This window comes from Ixodes scapularis, unplaced genomic scaffold (genome assembly GCF_016920785.2).
Source record: "Ixodes scapularis isolate PalLabHiFi unplaced genomic scaffold, ASM1692078v2 PGA_scaffold4__175_contigs__length_147842914, whole genome shotgun sequence".
NCBI lineage: Eukaryota > Metazoa > Arthropoda > Arachnida > Ixodida > Ixodidae > Ixodes > Ixodes scapularis.
In genome coordinates, this window is record NW_024609879.1 from 57,950,580 (window position 1) to 57,970,507 (window position 19,928).

General features: G+C 44.2%; 1 protein-coding gene across 1 annotated transcript; it reads left to right on the top strand.

Moving 5' to 3' along the window:
* The first annotated feature begins 16,032 nt into the window (after positions 1-16,032).
* LOC120840588 lies at positions 16,033-19,116 on the top strand. Its single transcript, XM_040211176.2, has 8 exons — positions 16,033-16,117; positions 16,384-16,496; positions 17,370-17,560; positions 17,643-17,717; positions 17,774-17,848; positions 18,135-18,197; positions 18,739-18,926; positions 19,060-19,116. Exons 2-8 carry the CDS (start codon positions 16,384-16,386, stop codon positions 19,114-19,116), a joined length of 762 nt encoding a protein of 253 aa, XP_040067110.2. The 5' UTR covers positions 16,033-16,117.
* Positions 19,117-19,928: the final 812 nt, after the last annotated feature.

The window sequence follows — 19,928 nt, forward strand, 5'->3', positions numbered from 1 at the left end:
GTCTTTTATTATCGAATCCTCCCTGATGTAATGCGTCTTTGAATGCCTTTGAGGTGAATAAAATGAAATGAATGTCTCTGCATAATATATCCGATTGTTACTGTAGTTCATTTTATTTGGTCCTACTACTTGGATCATTTCCATTTCATAGGGATTCCTTTTTTTCTTTATACAACTCCCATGTCGTTCAGAGATAATTATACCACCCAATTTATCGCTTAAAAAAATAACACATCTGTCTCAAGATATCACATTCTTGTATTTCACTACAGTAATTGTATGTTATAACAATTTTCCTGTATTCTACAAGTTGTCCTTTGAATCACTCGGCGTTCACAGCTCTCATGTTAGCTCATAAAAAATAAATAGTGCGGAAACCCGCGTTTCTCCGACGTACAAGCTACACGCAAAGCCTTAAGCTCAGCTCTATAGCGCGGCGCACGTCAGCCTGCTTCTGTGACGTCGCTGGAGGCGTGTTCTGGCCTTCTCCTCTAGGTGGTGCTGGCTGGATCGGCTTGGCCTTCACGTTCAGGTGAAAGGGCGAATTACCACCTCGTTGAGCGAATGACCATTCCGTGACGTCATGGACTTTGCGCGTAGAATTTGAAATAAATACCTCGCTGCCAATATTGATCTAAATATTTTTTCGGGGATAATTTATTTTTATGACACGTGTGTTCTAACGAGATTATAAAAAAAAATGTTCTTCTTTTGAGGGGCCCTTCAAAGGCCACTCTGCTAATTCCGAATATTTCTTAATAATGAGTGATTTCGCATTAAAAAGCGCTAGTAAAAGACACTACGTCATTTGCTTCGCGAAAAATGGAATTTATATTTCTAAATAAAATTTTAAAGACGAGCAGAAATCGAAACCGAAAGTTTGGCTCCGTCCGGCAACGTTATCCTCGGGCCGCCAAGAACGTGGCTATCACGTGGTACGAGATGTCAGGTGATCCTCTACGCAACGACGGGTGCGATTGGAGGGGCGCGTACCAGGCGCCAGTGTCGCCTGCACCGCACTCTCAGTACGTTTTGGTGTTTAAGTCATTCGACGACGTCTGCTTAACTGCGGCCTAAGTCTGCGTACGTCGTGATCACAAACGTTGAGACGACGATGGCGGTTGTGACGCGGGAGACGGCGGTAGCGGCGGGACCACGGCGAGACGGCCAAATGGCTCCCAAGAAGCGAGCTGCGCAGGCGCGTTACGCCAATCACGTGGATACCGCTGAACTGTAGAAGGGTATGCACTTGAGCTAGTTGGGGATCCATATTTCCGAGGGTAAAAGCGCTAGAAACAACGGACAAGTAAAAGAAACGAACAACACAGAGCACTTTTACCCTCGGAAATATGTATAGTCGGTAAACGCCAACAGGAAACGTAGCTGACGTCACCCGTTACGCTTGGTCGGAAAATTAAAAACAAGAAAAAGGGGGCAATGGAGATGACGTTTAGCTCAATGTTGGCTACGCCCACGCTGTATCCTTGAATGCGCTGTAGGTTGCGCCACAATTCGCCCGCTCAAGGCAGCGGTTTCGGAAACTTGAGGAGTTGCAAATTTTGTTGGATCGTTTTAGAAACATTTAGACAGAACTGCGTCGTAATATCTGACGTGTGGTCTCCCTAGGTGATACTGAAGAGGACAGCATTGTTTTTTGTGTTTTTTTTTCAAAAACAAACATGAAGTGGAAGTTGAAGAATTGGAGAGCTGTGTGTGTGTGACTGGGGGAAGGGGGGATTTCAAAATTGTCTTGACACTTCAAATTCTTGTTGAAAAACATTTCTAAGTACGTTCAGTTCGACTGGATAAAAACAAATCCGCCATTAAGCTCTAGTCGGACCATCGGAGGTGGTGATGCGATGCCTGACCAATGTGCACCGCTTGGATGTAAATCTGTGAATGACCTGCCGGAGCCCATCCTTCTTGAGTTCAGATTGGCGATTTGTGCACGTAGTCCCACACATCATCAAGTTGTGATTTAATGAGCATCTTGAACTGAGCCAGACTGCATAACGAAACCTAAATAAAACTCATAAACAGGCACGTAGCAAAGAGGGGGGGAAGCTTAGGCCCCCCCCCCCCCCGAAATTTACCATTTTGCTGGGGCCTCCTCTCTCCCTTCCCCTCATACAGCCTTTTGTAATAAGCGGGACCCCCCCCCCCCTCCCCCCCCCCCCCCCGAATCACAATCCTGGCTACGTGCCTACCTCATAAACGATGCCAAACCTACTCTAAAATGCTGCGTTTTCGAACTTACTTTCACGGCTTTTGTCTTGAAAACACCGGGCGCTGTGAATACCTGATTCGCTTGAGAATGCTGCGAACGAGTCTGCCTCGACAGTTTTTTGTTCTAGGCGCCATAGGTGCCCTCGCATTCGCAGAGTGCCTGAAGCCCTCCTGTTTAGGGTGATGCCTTTCTTTGCAATGCCCAATGCCGACGACACGCCCTCGCAAAAAAAAAAAAGAGTACAAGAAAATAATAAAAAAATGCCGCCCTAGCAATGTCAGTGGAGCTTGCGCATGGACACTCACTTCCACGTGCTCTAGAGCGAAAAAAAAAGTCGTCGCGAGTTAATTGGGGAGACATTGCAACAAGCACTCACTGCTTCCACATGAGGTTTTAAGCTGGAACGGCACCAAAGGCTACAAGGGCCAGAGCTCGAGACTTCAGTTTTGAACCCTCCTCAGAGCGAGCGCTCTGGAGACACGACTGAAGGCGAGATACACGGAATATCCCGCGCTTGTGTGGGCTTGGATGTTGCCTGAGCTTTAAGTTGAATGGAGTATAGCTCAGGTCAATGGTCATATCATAGCATCACAATGTTACCATCTGGAGAGGCGATGCCGATTGATTTCAGAGGTGTTATTAGGTGCAACAAAGCGTGCGTGTGCATCAAGCATAAACAAACAAAAAGAGTGCTACGGTGGAGGGGATCGCATACGAGCAGTTCTATTCACAAAAGGAAGAGTGGTGTTATTGGCCGCTCTAAATTGGTGACCATCACAGCCCAGAATTGCCGGTCTGATGACTGTTTGATTAAGAAAGCGTGACTGAATGTAGGGCCTGGCTGGTAAAAGCGATTTCCTGTGCTGACTCAGATGCTGCTAAAAGGATGAACGCAGCATTGACAATCTTTTCCACCGCCTTGAAATTTTAGGTCTATACTTTTCAGCTCCAGTCTTTACACATGCATGCACCTATAGTAGTTTTGACCTGACACTCGCCGGCCTTGTTTATATCTCCGGTGGCCAAGCTGAAAATCTGCACTTCTGGCGAGGCACCTGCCGGCCGTGTTAATGTGTCCGGTGGCCAAGCTGAAAATCAGCACTGCTGGCCAGGCACTTGCCTGTCGTGTTTATGTGTCCGGTAGCCAAGTTAAAAACCAGCACTGCTGGCCAGACACTTGCCGGCCGTGGTTATAGCATCGGCGGCCAAACTGAAAATCAGCACTGCTGGCCAGGCACTTGCCTGTCGTGTTTATGTGTCCGGTAGCCAAGTTAAAAACCAGCACTGCTGGCCAGACACTTGCCGGCCGTGGTTATAGCATCGGCGGCCAAACTGAAAATCAGCACTGCTGGCCAGGCACTTGCCGGCCGTGTTTATCAGTCCGGTGGCCAATCTGAAAATCAGCTCTGCTGGCCAGGCACTTGCCGGCCGTGTTTATATGTCTATTGTCCAAGTTCAAAATCAGCACTGCTGGCCAGGCACTTGCCGGCCGTGTTTGTGTGTCCGGTGGCCAAGCCGAAAATCAGCATTGCTGGCCAGGCACTTCCCGGCCGTGTTTATGTGTCCGGTGGCCAAGATAAAAATGAGCACTGCTGGCCAGGCACTTGCCGGCCGTGTTTGTGTGTCCGGTGGCCAAGCTGAAAATCAGCACTGCTGGCCAGGCACTTGCCGGCCGTGTTTGTGTGTCCGGTGGCCAAGCTAAAAATGAGCACTGCTGGCCAGGCACTTGCCGGCCGTGTTTGTGTGTCCGGTGGCCAAGCTGAAAATCAGCACTGCTGGCCAAGCACTTACCGGCCGTGTTTATGTCTCCGGCGGCCAGGGTGAAAACAGAGAGTTTGTTGCCTGACACTTGCCGGCCGTGTTTGTGTCTCCGGTGTCCAAGAAGTTGCCAGTGGCCAAGCTGTCCGGACACTGGGCAAGCGTCGGCCGATCGAAAGTCACTTTTTCGTGCTGCTTTGGATTGAAGCTTATTTTTCCACAATCAAACGCAGACATAATTTTGAATCTATCCGGCTTGGTGAAGGATTGCTACTTGTTGCAAACTAATCACACATTTTTATTTTGCAGTTTCTATATGGCTACAGCTAGCAGGTGCTGTTTTCATTAAGGTGAGGATTTCACATTCTGTTTTCAAACATCAAGTTTTTGAATGAGAGTCCTAAACAATTAACTTTCTTTTGCAGTAAATACCAGATCCTCCAGTCCAGGAATATGTTAAATATATTTGGTTTGGATAAGTCCAGTGTTTTGCTTCTTTATTCACAATTTGACAACAGCAACATTTTTTTAAATTTATCACTCAGAAATACACACAAGAAGAGACTGCGTCTCAGAGAAATGTTGCGCTGAACGTGATATTTCAACTCGTATATAGTTTTATTGGTAGCCGATATAATATATTGGATTCCAATATCCATAATACGCTGAGTATATTGGAATCGTAAACCCTTGTTGGATCCCCATACGACACATGGGGATCCAATAAGGGTTTATACTGTATTGGATTCCAATATTTTCAGCGTATTATGGTAATTGGAATCCCATAACAAATCCTTATTGTAATACAATACAATAAATGTAATGTTTTCCAATACACTGTCTATATTGTATTGCAATACAATAAGATATTGTTTACCAATATCCATAATACGCTGTTCATATTGGGGTTTTCCAATAGGGTCGTCTATGAGAAAATTCAATGGCAGGCTGTCAAACCCTGTAGCTTTGCATGGTCGGCCTTAAAAATTTATAAATACAGCTACAGCCAGCTATAGAAAAGTTTAGGGCCCTGTGTCTAAAGACTAGGAACCAATCACTTTTCTTTACCCGCCTATGCACACTTTTATGATCCCGAGTCTAAAGACTGGGAACCAATACATCTTCTTTACCCACCTATAGAAAATTCTATGGCCCTGAGTCTAAATACTGAGGGCTATGTTTCAATAACAACAACAATTATAATAATAATATTAACAATAATAATAATAATAATAATAACAATAATCTATAAGTTAGTGTTTTAACAATGTCCAGAGACATCCAATCGGTCTTCTTGCTGGCTCAGTACAATAGAACGCACAAACAGACACTTGCGCGCTCGCAGTGACACATATACACGCGTGCACGCACCTACACGCGCATGCACACGCGCAAACGCATGCCCGAGCGCAGGCGCACACGCACGCAACGTACAAGCAGAGACGCACACACGCATGCACGCGGACGCATCCACACGCGCGCGCACAAACACACGCACGCGCATGCACGCACACACACAGAAACAAATACGACGAAGGAAATGTTGCTTGAGTTAGTTTATGTTTTGTTTTACACAAAAAGAAACAACATAATGTTTTAATAAAACCTAAGATTTACTCACTTTTTGTAATGTTTTACAATATTATTGTAGTCGCATTCTTATCGTTACTAACATAATAATAATTTGCTTAGTATCGTTCTAAAAAATAAAAATAAATAAAAAGGAAAAGAGAGTCTTGAAGACTGCGCAAGACCATCGCTATTGCAATCAACTTCCGTTAGGCTGCCGAACTTCAATGGCCGTTGGAGTTCCAGAGGCTTCGGGAATCTCCTTTCTTTTTACGTTATAGACGTTTTAGCGGATATTTTGGATGTCTTCCTTATGAATACCGTGTCCAAGAATAGCAAGCAATGACTGAGAGCCGGGAGACGCTGCGTCATGCCAACGCCAGTGAGTTCAGGACAGCCTGCAAGACTCGTGCAAACGCCGGTAAGCAACTTTCTTTTGTTTCTGCGAAGTGGGCTTCTGTTTCAAACTTTCTCGTGTACCGTGTGCTTGCTATGCTGTGCTTTATTTTAACTATGCTTATGTCCTGTGTTATTTTGTCATTTGAAAAGAGCGTATCTTCTTCAAAACCTGTGTCTCGCTCCGCAGTGTGAGAAGGATTCCCGTGCGGTGGAACCGTGGGGATGTTCTGGGCGCCGTCGAACGACGCTCCTCCGACGACGCTTTTGCGAAGCGTTCAAGTGCCGTCTGATGGACGTTCAAGCATTCAATCACCATCCCAACGTGTTATTCACAGGTCATGCTAGTTCTGACGTCTTGTACCAACAACCGCTCGCCACCGATTTCCTTCATAACGCGGGAGCGAGCGAGCAGTATGATTTTTTTGCCTAAGCTAATGCGTGTGCCGTGGAGAGGTGCGGTCTCTTCGCTTTTGCCGAACCGGCACACTTTTCAAGTTCACGATTCCGTGATGTAAAAAAAAAGTGTAGATGTCACGTTTTTTAGTTGTGGCGAAAGCCCTTACAAAAAGCAGAGCAGCTAGAAAAAGCATGAAAAAAGGTGGAAAAAAATTAACTGAAACGCTAATGTCAAACCTGAATATTCGATGGAGTTGAAAGACTACAACCGAACCAACTCGCCCGGATATTTTTTTCGTAAAAGACTAATAGCCAATAGTAACAAATAAATAAATGCCAACTATTAATTGGTTATGAATTCGTAATTGATGCAGTACAGCCCTACCCTGATGTACTGTTTTTATGATATCAGGTAATGTGTAAATGTATAGGACAATTCATAGCAGCCATTTATGTCCGACCCATTTATTGAATCTTTTCTCAAAGAGCTCGAAGTTATATAAAACGTGCTCTTCATAAATTAAGCCACATCACTGAATGTAGAATAGCGTGTGACTTGTGTGTATGTTCTCAGCGAAAGAAACAAATGCATTCAAAAAAGGGCCAGTCGAATTGTTGCCTCTCCGTAAGAGCTTCTTTCAGGTACATACAAAATGTGGGTGTCTACGTCTAAAAGAGTGGAATTGACATTTCCTGCAGGGCTGGCAGGCCTGACTCGGTTTGTCTAGCAGCTCGAAACTTATGGGAGCCTAGCGAAATGCACCACAAGAGTGGGAGTGACGCCCACCCAGCACTTCCTCGACGATAGCACCATGAGGAAGGGGGAACTGCTCTAAAGTGAATGCAATGGCAGGTGGGTCGTTCACGTGAACCCTTATACAAAAAATATTAAAAAATGTATTATTAAAAACAAGGAGTTTGAATTGCACGGACAAGGAGGAGGTCAACACAGCGCTGTGTTGCGTTTGTATTCTCTGTTCCCATATTCTTCATGATTTCTTTTTAAATTATTGGCTACACTCTAAGAAAAAAGGGAGCGCGACTTAGTCCCTCGGGGGACTAAATGCGCTGCCACCACCATTAGTCCCCTAGGGGAGCAACTGTAACGGGAGCAACTGTTGCGCCCCGTCAGTTAGTCCCTCGCACTAGCACCGTTGGGACTAACTGTTGCACCCTTTCAGTTACACCTCGAGGACCAACTGTTAGGCCCTTGCACTTGGTCCTTTGGGACCAACTGTTACACCGTTTCAATTGAACCTCGAAGACGAACTGTTAGACCCTTGCGCTTGGACCCCTGGGACTAACTGCTACACCGGTTCAAATGAACCCCGAGGACTAACTGTTAGGCCCTTGCACTTGGACCCCTGGGTCTAAACGTTGCGCCCTTGGATTTAGGCTTCTGGGACTAAAGGTTTATTTTTTTCATTTGGTCCCGTGCCACAAATCTCCCGAAACGAAATTGTGGAGTTCAGGTTAAAAGTAGCTTTATTGCCTCGCAGATACACATCGCATTCAAGGATGACTGAAGTCAAAGTTCCAGGGCGGTAGAATCCACGATAAGGCCAGATTCCGAAGAGCGCACTTGCGTCGACGATGGCTTGGACACTGGGACGTCTGCCCAAGTCGGTCGTGGTCCCAGCACCGCTTATTGGGGCTCCGGCAGCTTCTTTCCTGTTTGCGAGGAATTTGGATTATTAGTAACAGGACAGCATTAATACCGAATCGCTTGACAAATATATGAGATATAAGTTATAACACACGCATAATAAATTAACAAATAGGCTGCATAAGTGATACAATGGTTCACATCCAACACGCAGTCTGTTGACAGCAGACCAGCGCAATATTAGATTTTAGTAGACCGTTCGCTGCGAATTACAGACCCAGCGCGTTCGTGCTCAAACTATGCTTCAAAGTGACGGCATGATCTCCCGCCATCAACGCGAAAGTGTAGTGTACAATCGAATAAATGTCTCCATTAATGCCGGTTCTCACACGCAGCGAAGCGCTGATGTAGCGCTGCTCACGTGTCATGAGCTACTTTTCGTCTGTCGTGAGCATGAGTTTTGTCGGTGCGATACAAAGCTTTTGACCGATCCCGTCAGCACGCGCTTAGCGCAAGGTCAGCGTTATGCCTGTAGCGCTCCGCTGCATGTGGACAGGCGTTTATGGTCAAGCGATCGTGCCAGGGTCTGCGAAACACACACACACACAAAAATAAGCCATCGGTAGAACTGGCGTTTCGCTCGATACGATAGAATATGAGGTCTCTGTGCCGCATAACAAAATCAGCAACCGGGGTGCCAAAAAGAATAGAGCATGGCGCGCGCTTTGCAAGCTAGAGAACGCGCTCAAAAGAAAACACTTTCTGAAGCCACAGTTAATAAATACACCATAAACAGAAGCACTTCGACATACCTTAATCAAGTTCCCTTGGCTTGTGACGTCAGAACAGATCAAGTGCAGTGCTTCAGTACCGCGAATCCAAACCCGATCCCGGCATGATCGGAGACGACACAAGGCGACCAGCCTCCGACGAAGGCTGTATTTCGACTTTCAACTTACTAAAAACAGGTTCTTTTCAAACAAAGACACTTCCCGTTTTCCCGACGGACCCCATCTGACCAACGCCCAACCCTCCGCGTGTGCAAGGAGCAAAGAATGCGGGGTAGGGGATTGGGGGGAGGGGGCAGTGCGCGCAGAAGATAATCTCTTTTCCCACTCCCACTGCACACGACACAAGGACACCGAAGAGCTCCAAGGACGGGAGACGGTCGCCACTTTCAACACGCCGGTCGAGTGACCTCAAGCAGACACTTTTTTTTTCTTTCTTTTCTCTTTCTCTCTTAAGCATTTTCAACTTTCTCAAGTGGCTTTTTTTTTTTTTTTTTAGTTTGCATTTGTTTTGTATTAGTAGGGTGCTGCCAGGTGTGACGTTCCGGGCGTGGTTCGTTCTTCGTAGTTCATCTGGATTGTTTTGGAAACAGCGACGACGATGGCATGAAGGCGTCTGGATACTGCCCCTGAATGTGCTCTTTAAGTGGAACGTGCCGTGCATCAAGTGTGTCGTTGCGGATTTTAGTTCGACATTGGACTACCCAGAAAGGTTTGTCACACAGAGACGGAGGCGCGTTCCCACCGGCGATGCGATCTAGCCGCGCGATAACTTCCATCGCAAAAGCGACCATCGCGGGCAAAAAGCGACGCGATTGGAGCAGTCGCTTCTCGACTCAACTTTTTTGCGATGCGATCTAGTCGCGGAGCGGCTGAGCAAATCAACGGCGTTCGGAGCGAGAGTTTTCGACAAACGACTCGCCAACGAAGGCGTTGGACTCGCTTATCGCACACGCCGGTGTGACCATCTAATTTTTTTTGCGATGCGATCTAGTGGCATCGCGCGACTGCTTATATCGCCGGTGGGAATGCTCAGTTTTAGGGATTGAAATGACCATTTATTCTGACTGCGAGACTCCGGTGTTAAAAGCGTGGCTTCTACAAACTGTTAAGTTTCATTTTTAAAAGAAAAAAAGTGTTAGTATTTGGAGGTGTTGCGTTTGGATGAATGCACATTTTTTGCGCGAAGGCAAATTACGTAAATGGGACTTCTGGAATGTCAACAGATCGTTTTTGAGGAGATAGTTGGAAGAAGTCGAGTCAACACATTCGTTCACTCGCTTTCACACAACGCGTGAAGCTCTACCATGCAATGTCTTAACGTTCCTGGCATATTAAACAAATTCGCCAGTTTCGTCCGAGTTTCGTCAACACTTTCAGCCGTGCTGGGCTGAGTCTCGCCGATCCCCAAGACAAGCGAAATAGCATCCGTCCTCCTGGCGAACATTCCGTTTGCATTCGGGGACTAAATCATACAGATGCACCCTGTCTGAGGGGGACTAATGGATGCTTTTGCTCGCGCACGCCTATCGGTTGGTCCCAGTCGAGCGCAGTTAGTCCCCAGCTTTTGCGCACGGTACCTAGCTTGAGCCAGATGGTCCTTTCGAGGAGCAACTGGGAGTTCAGAGGACCAAATGCTGCCGTTAGTCCCTTGAGGTCAACTTTTTTCTTAGAGTGTACCAACTGGTCCAATCATGAGCATCTAGTCCTAGTCAACAAAAGTGTGCTGCTATTTATGTGTATGCATTAACACTGTGCTTACAGTATATCCTACACTCATTTATTAATAAACACAAACAAAAACGAGGGTGCAAGCTAGCTATACAGGCTAAACACGAATAATTTATTCAAAACCGGTTCTCTGAAGCATGACACAAACGCAGAGAAGTGTCAAAGAGGGCTGAGTTTTAATAGACAAAAAAAAAAAAAAAAGAATAGGCGACGCAAAAAAGGAAACATAAGGGAAGACGTGAAGTCGCTCTTTACAATTTCTCTTCTGTTTACCACCCGTCTACAACGGGAATTTCTTCCGGGACCTCATTGTGTTATACTGTTCTGTGTTATAGTGTGTTATACTGTTATACTAGTATACCCGAGGACAGTAAACGCAAAGAAGCAACCTACTACCATCTGGGTAATTTTTATTAAAAAAAAAACAGAGTGCCCTTGAGCTTTCAACCTACAAAAATAGAAAATATCATGCACAACATTAAGATTTTAAAAAATACAGACGGACATCAAGCCTGTTTCTAAAATAAATATAGGCCAAGAAACTTCTTCCACTGGATGGCAAAACGCAGGGAAGGCATTCCACAGATATCTAGGTTTCATCATTGTTATTGATTCTTTCAGTACTACTTAAGTTATGGTCATTCTCTTTAGTCAAAATTAGTTCAGTAGTGTTCTGTAAGAAAACACAATTATTGCATTAAATCACGTGTTTTGCTGCAGCTGAAGACAGATCCTTATTTTTCTTCAACATTTATACTAAGTTCAATCGGTCGTTAATGCAGGGTTTTGTCGCATGAAGTGTTCTATGAGGTGAGCGAGAATTCGTAGCGGTTCTTGGGACATGTGCTGTAGGCTTATGTATTACTGGCTTTCTCTTTGTTACTTTGTGGTATATGGCAAGCTGTATCAAAATTAATTGCCGGTCCCAGCTGAACCAAGTGGGTAGACCCAACCGTCAAAGACTGCAAGCCACTTTCTTCAAGCCGTACAGAGTGTTCTATGAGGTGAGCAATCATTTCTGGCGATCCTTGGTACATGCCGAGCTGGGGGTTTATGTAAAACTGGCCTTGTCCCGTTTGATCCAGTTTTACGTAAGGGAAAAGTGGACCTCTATAGTAGAATGGGGCCCAGGTGCATGCACATGCACCCGGTATTTATCTATACATATATACAGAACTTTATATTTTGATTCGGACGAAATTTTAAAACAAATGGCGCGAGTGTTACTTGGATGCCACCTTCACTGTGTGTTTATGGGGCTCGGAGGACATCAGATAAGGGGATAACTGTCGCAGTATGCTAATTATATCTAATGTACCAAAATGTTTTCATAATACTTTCAATTAATGATTTTAGGGGGCACGTTTCAATTCTAGTTTAAAAGGCAGTGAATACTAAAGACTCACCCAAGTGACACAATTTGCGAATTGCAACAAGTTTCGAGATATTCAATGGTAAAAATCTGCCTTTTCGTCATCCAATTCCAAAATCTTGCGCTCAGAAGATCTCAGGATGTTGTGAGGATGGGGTGGCTGCGAACGCACCTCCTCTATCTTGGAAGTATGACGCCGATGCATCCAACAAGGACACACTGTCGGGATAGTGACGAGGTGGCTGCTAGGACTGTCACTCTTCTACCCGCCATTAATGGCACGAATTCTTGAGCTCAAACTGAGTGCGCTTTTTGCATCTGACATTAAAACGCAAATATTGGACGATAAATATCTCGAAGCCGCCTGGCTTTTTGTGAATTTTTTTAAATCGAGATGGCCTCTAATATTGATTGTCTTTTAACACTGCAGTTGCAACATGGCCCATAAAGTCATTAATTACAAAGCTAACAGATTTAGGTCAATTAGTCAACATACTGTAACAGTTATCCCCTTTACTAAAAAGTCTGCCGAGTCCCACGAACACGCAGTGAAGAAGACATTGACATAACTCTCACGGCTTTTTAAAAAAAATTCTCTTAGCTTTCAAATAAAATTCTGTGTCTACGTGTAAAATAACTTGTAGAATGTAATCATGCATATAATTGTTACAAAGCTTTGCTTTTCACCCAACTAAAATATTGCATTTTTCATTGCAACCTTTTAAACATAAGCGAAGCATCCAGTTGGATACTCAAAATGTATTCTATTCGGCAATAACTTCAACGGACTACTTCTTGGTTTGCCCTTTGGCTTCGTACTGAAAATAATAGGCATCTGAAAATCATAGCATTTGGGCTTAAATTGGATAATGATTTGAAAATATTAACTTTTCAGTTTAATATCACACAGTTTCTGCACCTCTCTCCAAGCCCGCAAATTATGGGTCCGTTTACATCAAGTCACCCAGCAGCTGCAGGTTACCTTTTGGGACACCGAGATTGCTCTTTTCTTGATGCAGACAGCTCATTGCATGTTTATGGGTAAAACAGCGCGAACAAGGACACAGGACAGAGAAGATGTACACAGACGGAGCGCTGACTGTCAAATGTTTATTTTTAAAGAAAAACCTAACGGCGTAGTCCCATAGAGTAATCTACAAAAGGGAAAGAGTGGCCACTCGAGCCGTTTCGCGGCCGAGCGTTTAGTTTTCTCACCGGCCGCTAAGTGGTGCCAGTGTGCCAAAGAATGAAAATATTTCGTGAGCTTTGTTATAAATAAATACTCAAGTTTTATTTTATTATATTTGAAATTGTTGCAAGTATCATAAAGGGTGAAATAGTTTTGGTTTACTACGTTAAGAAGATCACGTGATGTACGGGCCAGTTCCGGTTCCTGCAGTTGCTCTGAGAAAGCGGCTGGAGTGGCTGGAGCGGGACGGACGGACGGACGAACGCGTGCGTGGACGGCGTGACCGCATGGTGCCTGACACCTGTCAACCTGAATTTCCATCTCAGTGTATATATGTCCCCAGTGACTTAGAGATTGTGTGGGCTATCATGGAAGTGGGCCACAAAAGAATTGTCATCGGTGTTTGCTATCGCCCCCCCACTATTTCGTCTAGTTTTGTAAACGATCTACACGATGTAATCAACCTTGTCAGAACTCGCTATCCCACGTTACCTTTATTTTTGTTTGGGGATTTCAATATTCCAAATATAACATGGGATGGCGAGACACCCAGTATGGCCCCCTTTTCCACCTTAGCTAATGAATTTTTAGAAATGTGCTCTGTCTTTTCATTCACACAACTCGTGAAACAACCTACCAGAACGACCTCATCTGTCGCAAACGTCCTAGATCTCATACTAACACCTCAGCCCGATCTTGTATCTGACATCAGTTATTTACCCGGCCTGAGCGATCATTCCCTGCTATCACTACACTTATTCCTGTCGCGACCAAAAACCATTAAAAAAGTGAAAACTATTCGAAACTACAGGAATGCGAACTTTGAAGCCATTAATTCTGAATTATCCGTGTTTCTTGATATTTTTTTGAAGGATTTTGATAAACGTAGCGTACAAAATAACTGGGATATGTTTGTAACCAAGGTTAATGCTCTAAAAAATAAGTACATCCCTACTCGCACTATTATCTCTAACAGTAACGCACCGTGGTTTAACGTTCGCATTAAACGTCTATCTGACAAAAAAAAAAAAAACGACTGTTCAGGTCAGCTAAACTTTCTTCAAACGATGCGCGCTGGGCCGCATATCAGCTTGCTTCCGAGGAATACGTAACAGCGATAAGAGAAGCTAAAGCAGAGTATCTTCAAAATACTTTGCCAGTCATGCTAACAACTGACACAAAAAAATTTTTGCGTGTTATTAACCCAAAAGATAATAACGATATCACCCTCGTCAACAGTGATGGTAATGTCATTCCCTCTAATCAATGTGCCATCGTTCTTAATGATATATTTTCACGCAATTTTTCCGTAACTACAGACGTCCCATTGCCTAATGTAAACTCATGTGATTACCTTGCAATGTTTCCTGTTATTATTGATCCCAGTGGTGTTGAAAGCGTAATTAGATCACTCAAACAATCTTCTGCCCCTGGTTGCGATTTAATTGACCCAAAATTTTTAAAAAGTACCAGTGTTTATTCTTCTATCATTTTATCAAAAGTTTTCCAACAGTCCCTTGACGATGGTTATCTCCCTGCTGAGTGGAAGGTGGGAAAGGTTGTTCCACTCCACAAATCAGGTAACAAGAATTCTCCCCTTAATTATCGACCCATTTCGCTCACAAGCATCCCGTGTAAAATTTTTGAGCACATTCTGTTTTCTAACCTCGCTAACTTTCTTGAATCGAACTCATTTTTCACACCTTCACAACACGGCTTCCGTAAAACTTATTCGTGCGAAACTCAATTGGTATCTTTCACTCATAAACTAAACGCCATTCTTGACCGATCATCACTCGCCGACTGCATATTTTTAGACTTTTCGAAAGCATTTGATAAGGTGTGTCATAAGCTTTTACTTCTTAAATTAAGTCAGCTTAATCTCTATCCCAAACTTCTTATATGGCTCGAATACTTCCTCATTAACCGTTCTCAGTTCGTTTCAGCTAACAGCCTCACATCTCCCCCAAGTGGCGTCCACTCCGGCGTGCCCCAAGGCTCTGTGCTTGGCCCTCTCCTTTTTCTTATCTACATTAATGACCTCTCTTCTTGTGTTTCTTCCCATATTCATTTGTTTGCAGATGATTGTGTAATTTTCCGGGAAATTTTATGTGATAACGATATAACCACACTTCAATCTGACCTTAACGCCATCTCTGTATGGTGCAAAATATGGTGCATGGAACTAAACATTAACAAATGTAAACTTATGCGTGTCTCTAGAAAAAATATTAACTCGCCCGTCTACTCTCTTAATAATGTGCCTTTGGACGCCGTATCTTCTTATAAATACCTTGGTGTCCACATTTCATCTAACTTAATTTGGAGCGTTCACACCTCGTACGTCATTAATAACGCTAACCGCATGCTGGGTTATCTTCGACGTAACTTTGCTAAAGCACCTTCATTCCTAAAACTACTACTCTACAAGGTCCTCATTCGCTCTAAACTCGAATATTCCGTTCGGTTTGGGATCCAAGCCACGAAAACTTGATACACTCACTTGAAATGGTTCAAAATAATTCTGTTCGTTTCATATTGTCTAACTATAATAGAACTGCAAGCATCAGTACAATGAAATCTAACCTTGATCTGCCATCCCTAACATCCCGCCGCAAAATCTCTCGTCTTTGTCTCTTTCACAAACTGTTTCTTCATCCCTCCTTGCGCGCCGAACATATTTTACCCCCCCAATACATCTCATCTAGATTAGATCATGTTCATAAAGTCGGGATTCCATCGTGTAGAACTAATGCTTTTTTTCAGTCATTCTTTCCTCGCACATCAGTGGAGTGGAATGGCCTTCCCGCCCCGACAGCAACAATCAAAGATCCCCAGCAGTTCAAGAACGCCATAGCTAACATTGTATAAATAAGAGTCAATTTACTGTACTAATAACCACTGCATGTTTTAACTTTATACTTATACATTGTACCCACTCCCCTCTCTAATGCCTTTGGCCCTGAGGGTATCTGAAATAAATAAATAAAAAACGCGTTTTGTGTTGAGCACATGTGAGCACAGCGAGCAGAATGTGAGCACAACGTGGATATTGTCTGCGCCTAACAGGTTTCTTCAGAAGGTAAGACGTTTTCTCGTTTCTTTGTTATTGCTTATTTGCGAGCAAAACACAGCGTGCGCATACAAGGGCGAGAGAAAAAAGCGAACTGTATTGTGTCCGTTTGTTTTACCCGTTATTTGCATGCTCAGAGGTCCAACAGACGCTGCGAAATAAACCTCAGAGAGCAGCCGGCTTTTCCCGTGTATGTTAATATTGTTACATGGGCTGCGCTATCGTACTAACAGCTACGAATATTTGTTTATATCTTGTATTTTTTTCTTTCTCAGATGCCCTCCGGTTGCTACTACGGTAGCTACTGCTGTGTCGCATGGTGCGAAAACAACGGTAAAACGCACAAGAAACCCGGCACAAAATTTTTCCGAATCCCACGTGACGCAAGGTAGGTTGGCGTGAGCTCCTTCTTGTCAATAGTTCCTTGGACCCATTTGCATACTTGAGCATATAAAAAAATCCCAATAATTTATTTTTCTTCACAATATAATTTATTACTAGAATGCGCTTTTAAATCAACCGCTAAAGTTGACTGGATGCCTTAACTGTAATGTGGGGATTTGGGCTAAGCGATCTCAGGTCAGTTATACTAATCTTAGTACTGACTTACCACTTTGTCTTTGAAGATAAAAACTGACAAATTAATCTTATAACACAAAATTGTTAAGGAAAAGAAGCAGCCCTTGATTTGTCTCATACATAGCTTGAATGTATCGTTTTTAATGTGGCTATAAATTGGGGTTATAAAGGTGCTGCTTCATGGTGGATTCAATTTTCGTGTTTTATTATTGTGGCTCTAAATTTGAGTTATAAAAGCGCTGCTTCATGGTGGGGTGAATATTGCTCTCGACTGATACTGTCTTGTCCTAAAGAAATGTGAATGTGCACCCGCTGTTAATTAGCTATAAAATGACCTGTTGTTGGGCGAGTTGGTGAACGTTAGAAATCATGTTTTTTGTGCGAAAGGACAAACACAAGGGTGGACAACACGCACAAGCGCGCTTGTGCTTGTTGTACTCCCTTGTGTTCGTCCTCTCGCGCAAAAAACATGATTTCTTAGTTGAGCTACTTTTGCACTACTCTGGAGCAGGAGCCCAAATTTGTCTGTGTGCGTTGAGACATCCAAAGACCTGCCAAATAAAAATATGTCCCCATCGCTTGCGAGCGGAGCCAAAATGTCGAAGAGAGGGTTGCAGATTGGCATCTAACATTTTGTTCCAAAGTGTACATTTAGCACATTGGAAAATAATATATATTCCAGGTCAAAGGCTTGGCTCGACTATGCCAAGAGGTACGATCTTTTTGGAAAGTCTGCTTCGCAACTCTATGCCACCTATCGCGTCTGCAGTGATCACTTCACTGCAAAAGATTTTATGGACCCAGGGCAAACAACCCTAGTGCGATCAGCTGTGCCTACTGTTCGTCCTCCCATAAACGGGGCATCTGCAATAGGTGATTGTAATAATGTGTTTCCCTCATATACACAAAGGTATAAGTAACTTCTCTATGTAGGCTAATAAGCCCATTCTTCCAGGTCCCACTCAGGCAACCAGCTCATCTGGCCCTTTTCTCCAGTGCAGCTCCGTCGCAGCGAGCCGTGCTGTGCTTGGTGAGAGGTTATCTCGTCATGGTGCACTTCTGTGTCTAATAATGAAACCTTTCCAGACCAGGCAGAGCCCGACAGACTGCAGAATTCACCACTCCCATGCAGCTCCGCAATAATGCACTCTGCAGTACTCGGTAATATAGAGTTATTTTAAGGCATCAGCCTGTGCCTAACCAGCTCGTCTGGCCCTTCACTCCAGTGCAGCTCCGTCGCAGCGAGCCGTGCTGTGCTTGGTAAGAGGTTATCTTGTCATGGTGCACTTCTTTGTCTCATAATGAAACCTTTCCAGACCAGGCAGAGCCCGACAGACTGCAGAATTCACTACTCCCATGCAGCTCCGCAGTAATGCACTCTGCAGCACTCGGTAACATAGAGTTATTTTAAAGCACCAGCCTGTGCCTAATATGCGCACTCTTCCAGACCCAAGTCAGGCAACCAGCTCTTCTGGTCTTTTCGCTGGCCACTGTGGTCCAGGTCAACACTGTAAGTGTCCCATTTTGCTTTCGCCACTTTTTGAAACATATTTGTGTGAATCTCTATAGCCAGTATATAATACAATATGTCCTAGAAGGATCAGTTTAAAAAATTCTAGGTCCCCTTATAAGCTATAGTCTTTCCTTTGTGTGTGTGGCATACCGATCTAACCATTTGTATTACTATTGACTGGGGAGGTGTGGGAAAATGGAACACATATATCAAGCGGAGGTTTCAAGAGAATTTTTCATGGCTGTTTTGCGTTTTTCATGCTATTTCAGCCTTTCAAACTTGAAAGGTTATCAAGGATTTTACGTAAAGACATTTAGTACAGAACATTTTACATGACTAGTAAAAGAATAACGTAATTGGTGGTCAGAAGTTTCACTGGCTTTGACAGTGCTTAAATGGTAAAGCACAAGAAGAAAATTCAGGCTTCACTCCACACCTTACCTGGTATGCTACTGGTTAGTGGTGCTTGTACTGGTTAAATCGTATCGCACTGATTGGAACTGTTTTTAATCTCACTGACTTGTTGCCATTTTTATAGCTGGTCCAAACCATCCTGCACCTGTTTGCCGCAAGCTCACGAAAAGGCCCGAGGGCGTTATCAAGCGACTTCAGGCGAGAATTTCCAGCTACAGAAAGACGATAGCCAGACAGCGGAAACAGCAGCTGAAGACGCCTCAGACAGCTTCTCAAGCTCTGGAAATATTTCGGCCTCATGTTTCTGAAGAGGTATTTCACCTCATATTATCGCATATAAAGAATATGTCGAAGGGCAAAGGGAAGCGATTTCCACTGTGGCTGAAGAAATTTGCGCTCCATCGGAATTTTCATGGACCGCGGGCACACCGATATATGTCTTCAGTGTTCACGCTACCATCTCGGCGTTCACTACGAAGGTGGCTCGCCAATGTCAAAATGACGCCAGGTATCATTCCAGGCTTCATGTCATCGATTGCGTCAAAAACAAAGTCATGGAATGAACGCCACCGCATTTGTACTTTAGTGTTTGACGAGATGATATTGAAAAAGAATTTGTCATACGATGTGGCGCAGGATGTTGTCCTCGGATTTGCAGATGATGGTGTTGAGTGAACTTCCAGTATTGCTGACAGAGCCCAGGTTTTCCTCCTATCTGGAGTTTCTAGGAGGCGGGTGCAACCTGTAGCATACACTATTGGGCATACATCAACACCGTTCTCTGTAACTCGTAACCTGCTTATGTCATTGATTGAGCAGCTGAAGGACATTCGCATTACTATCAAAGCAGTGGTCTGTGACCAGGGTGCCTCCAACGTAAGTTTGGCGCATCAACTTGGAGTGTATGTTGAGCAGCCATTCTTCAAAGTAAGAAATGAAAGTGTCTATTTTATTTTTGATGTCCCGCACCTGATAAAGGCCACCCGTAACAACCTGCAAGCCCACAAGCTTCACATCGGGAGTGAAACTGTAGACTGGAACTACATTGTGTAACTTTACCACTCCACGCACGAGATGCGACTACGATTAGCCCCGAAACTGACAGACCGGCATATTTACCAGAAACCTTTCAGTAACATGAAGGTGAAACGTGCGACTCAGGTCCTCAGTTCATCAGTATGCGTTGCACTTTTAGCTCTTGTGTATGCCAGACAGCTCCCTGAGGCGGCCATGTCCACGGCATACTTTTGTGACCGCATGGACAAACTTTTTGACTGTCTTAACAGCTCGAGACCAAAAAAATCTGAACAAAAG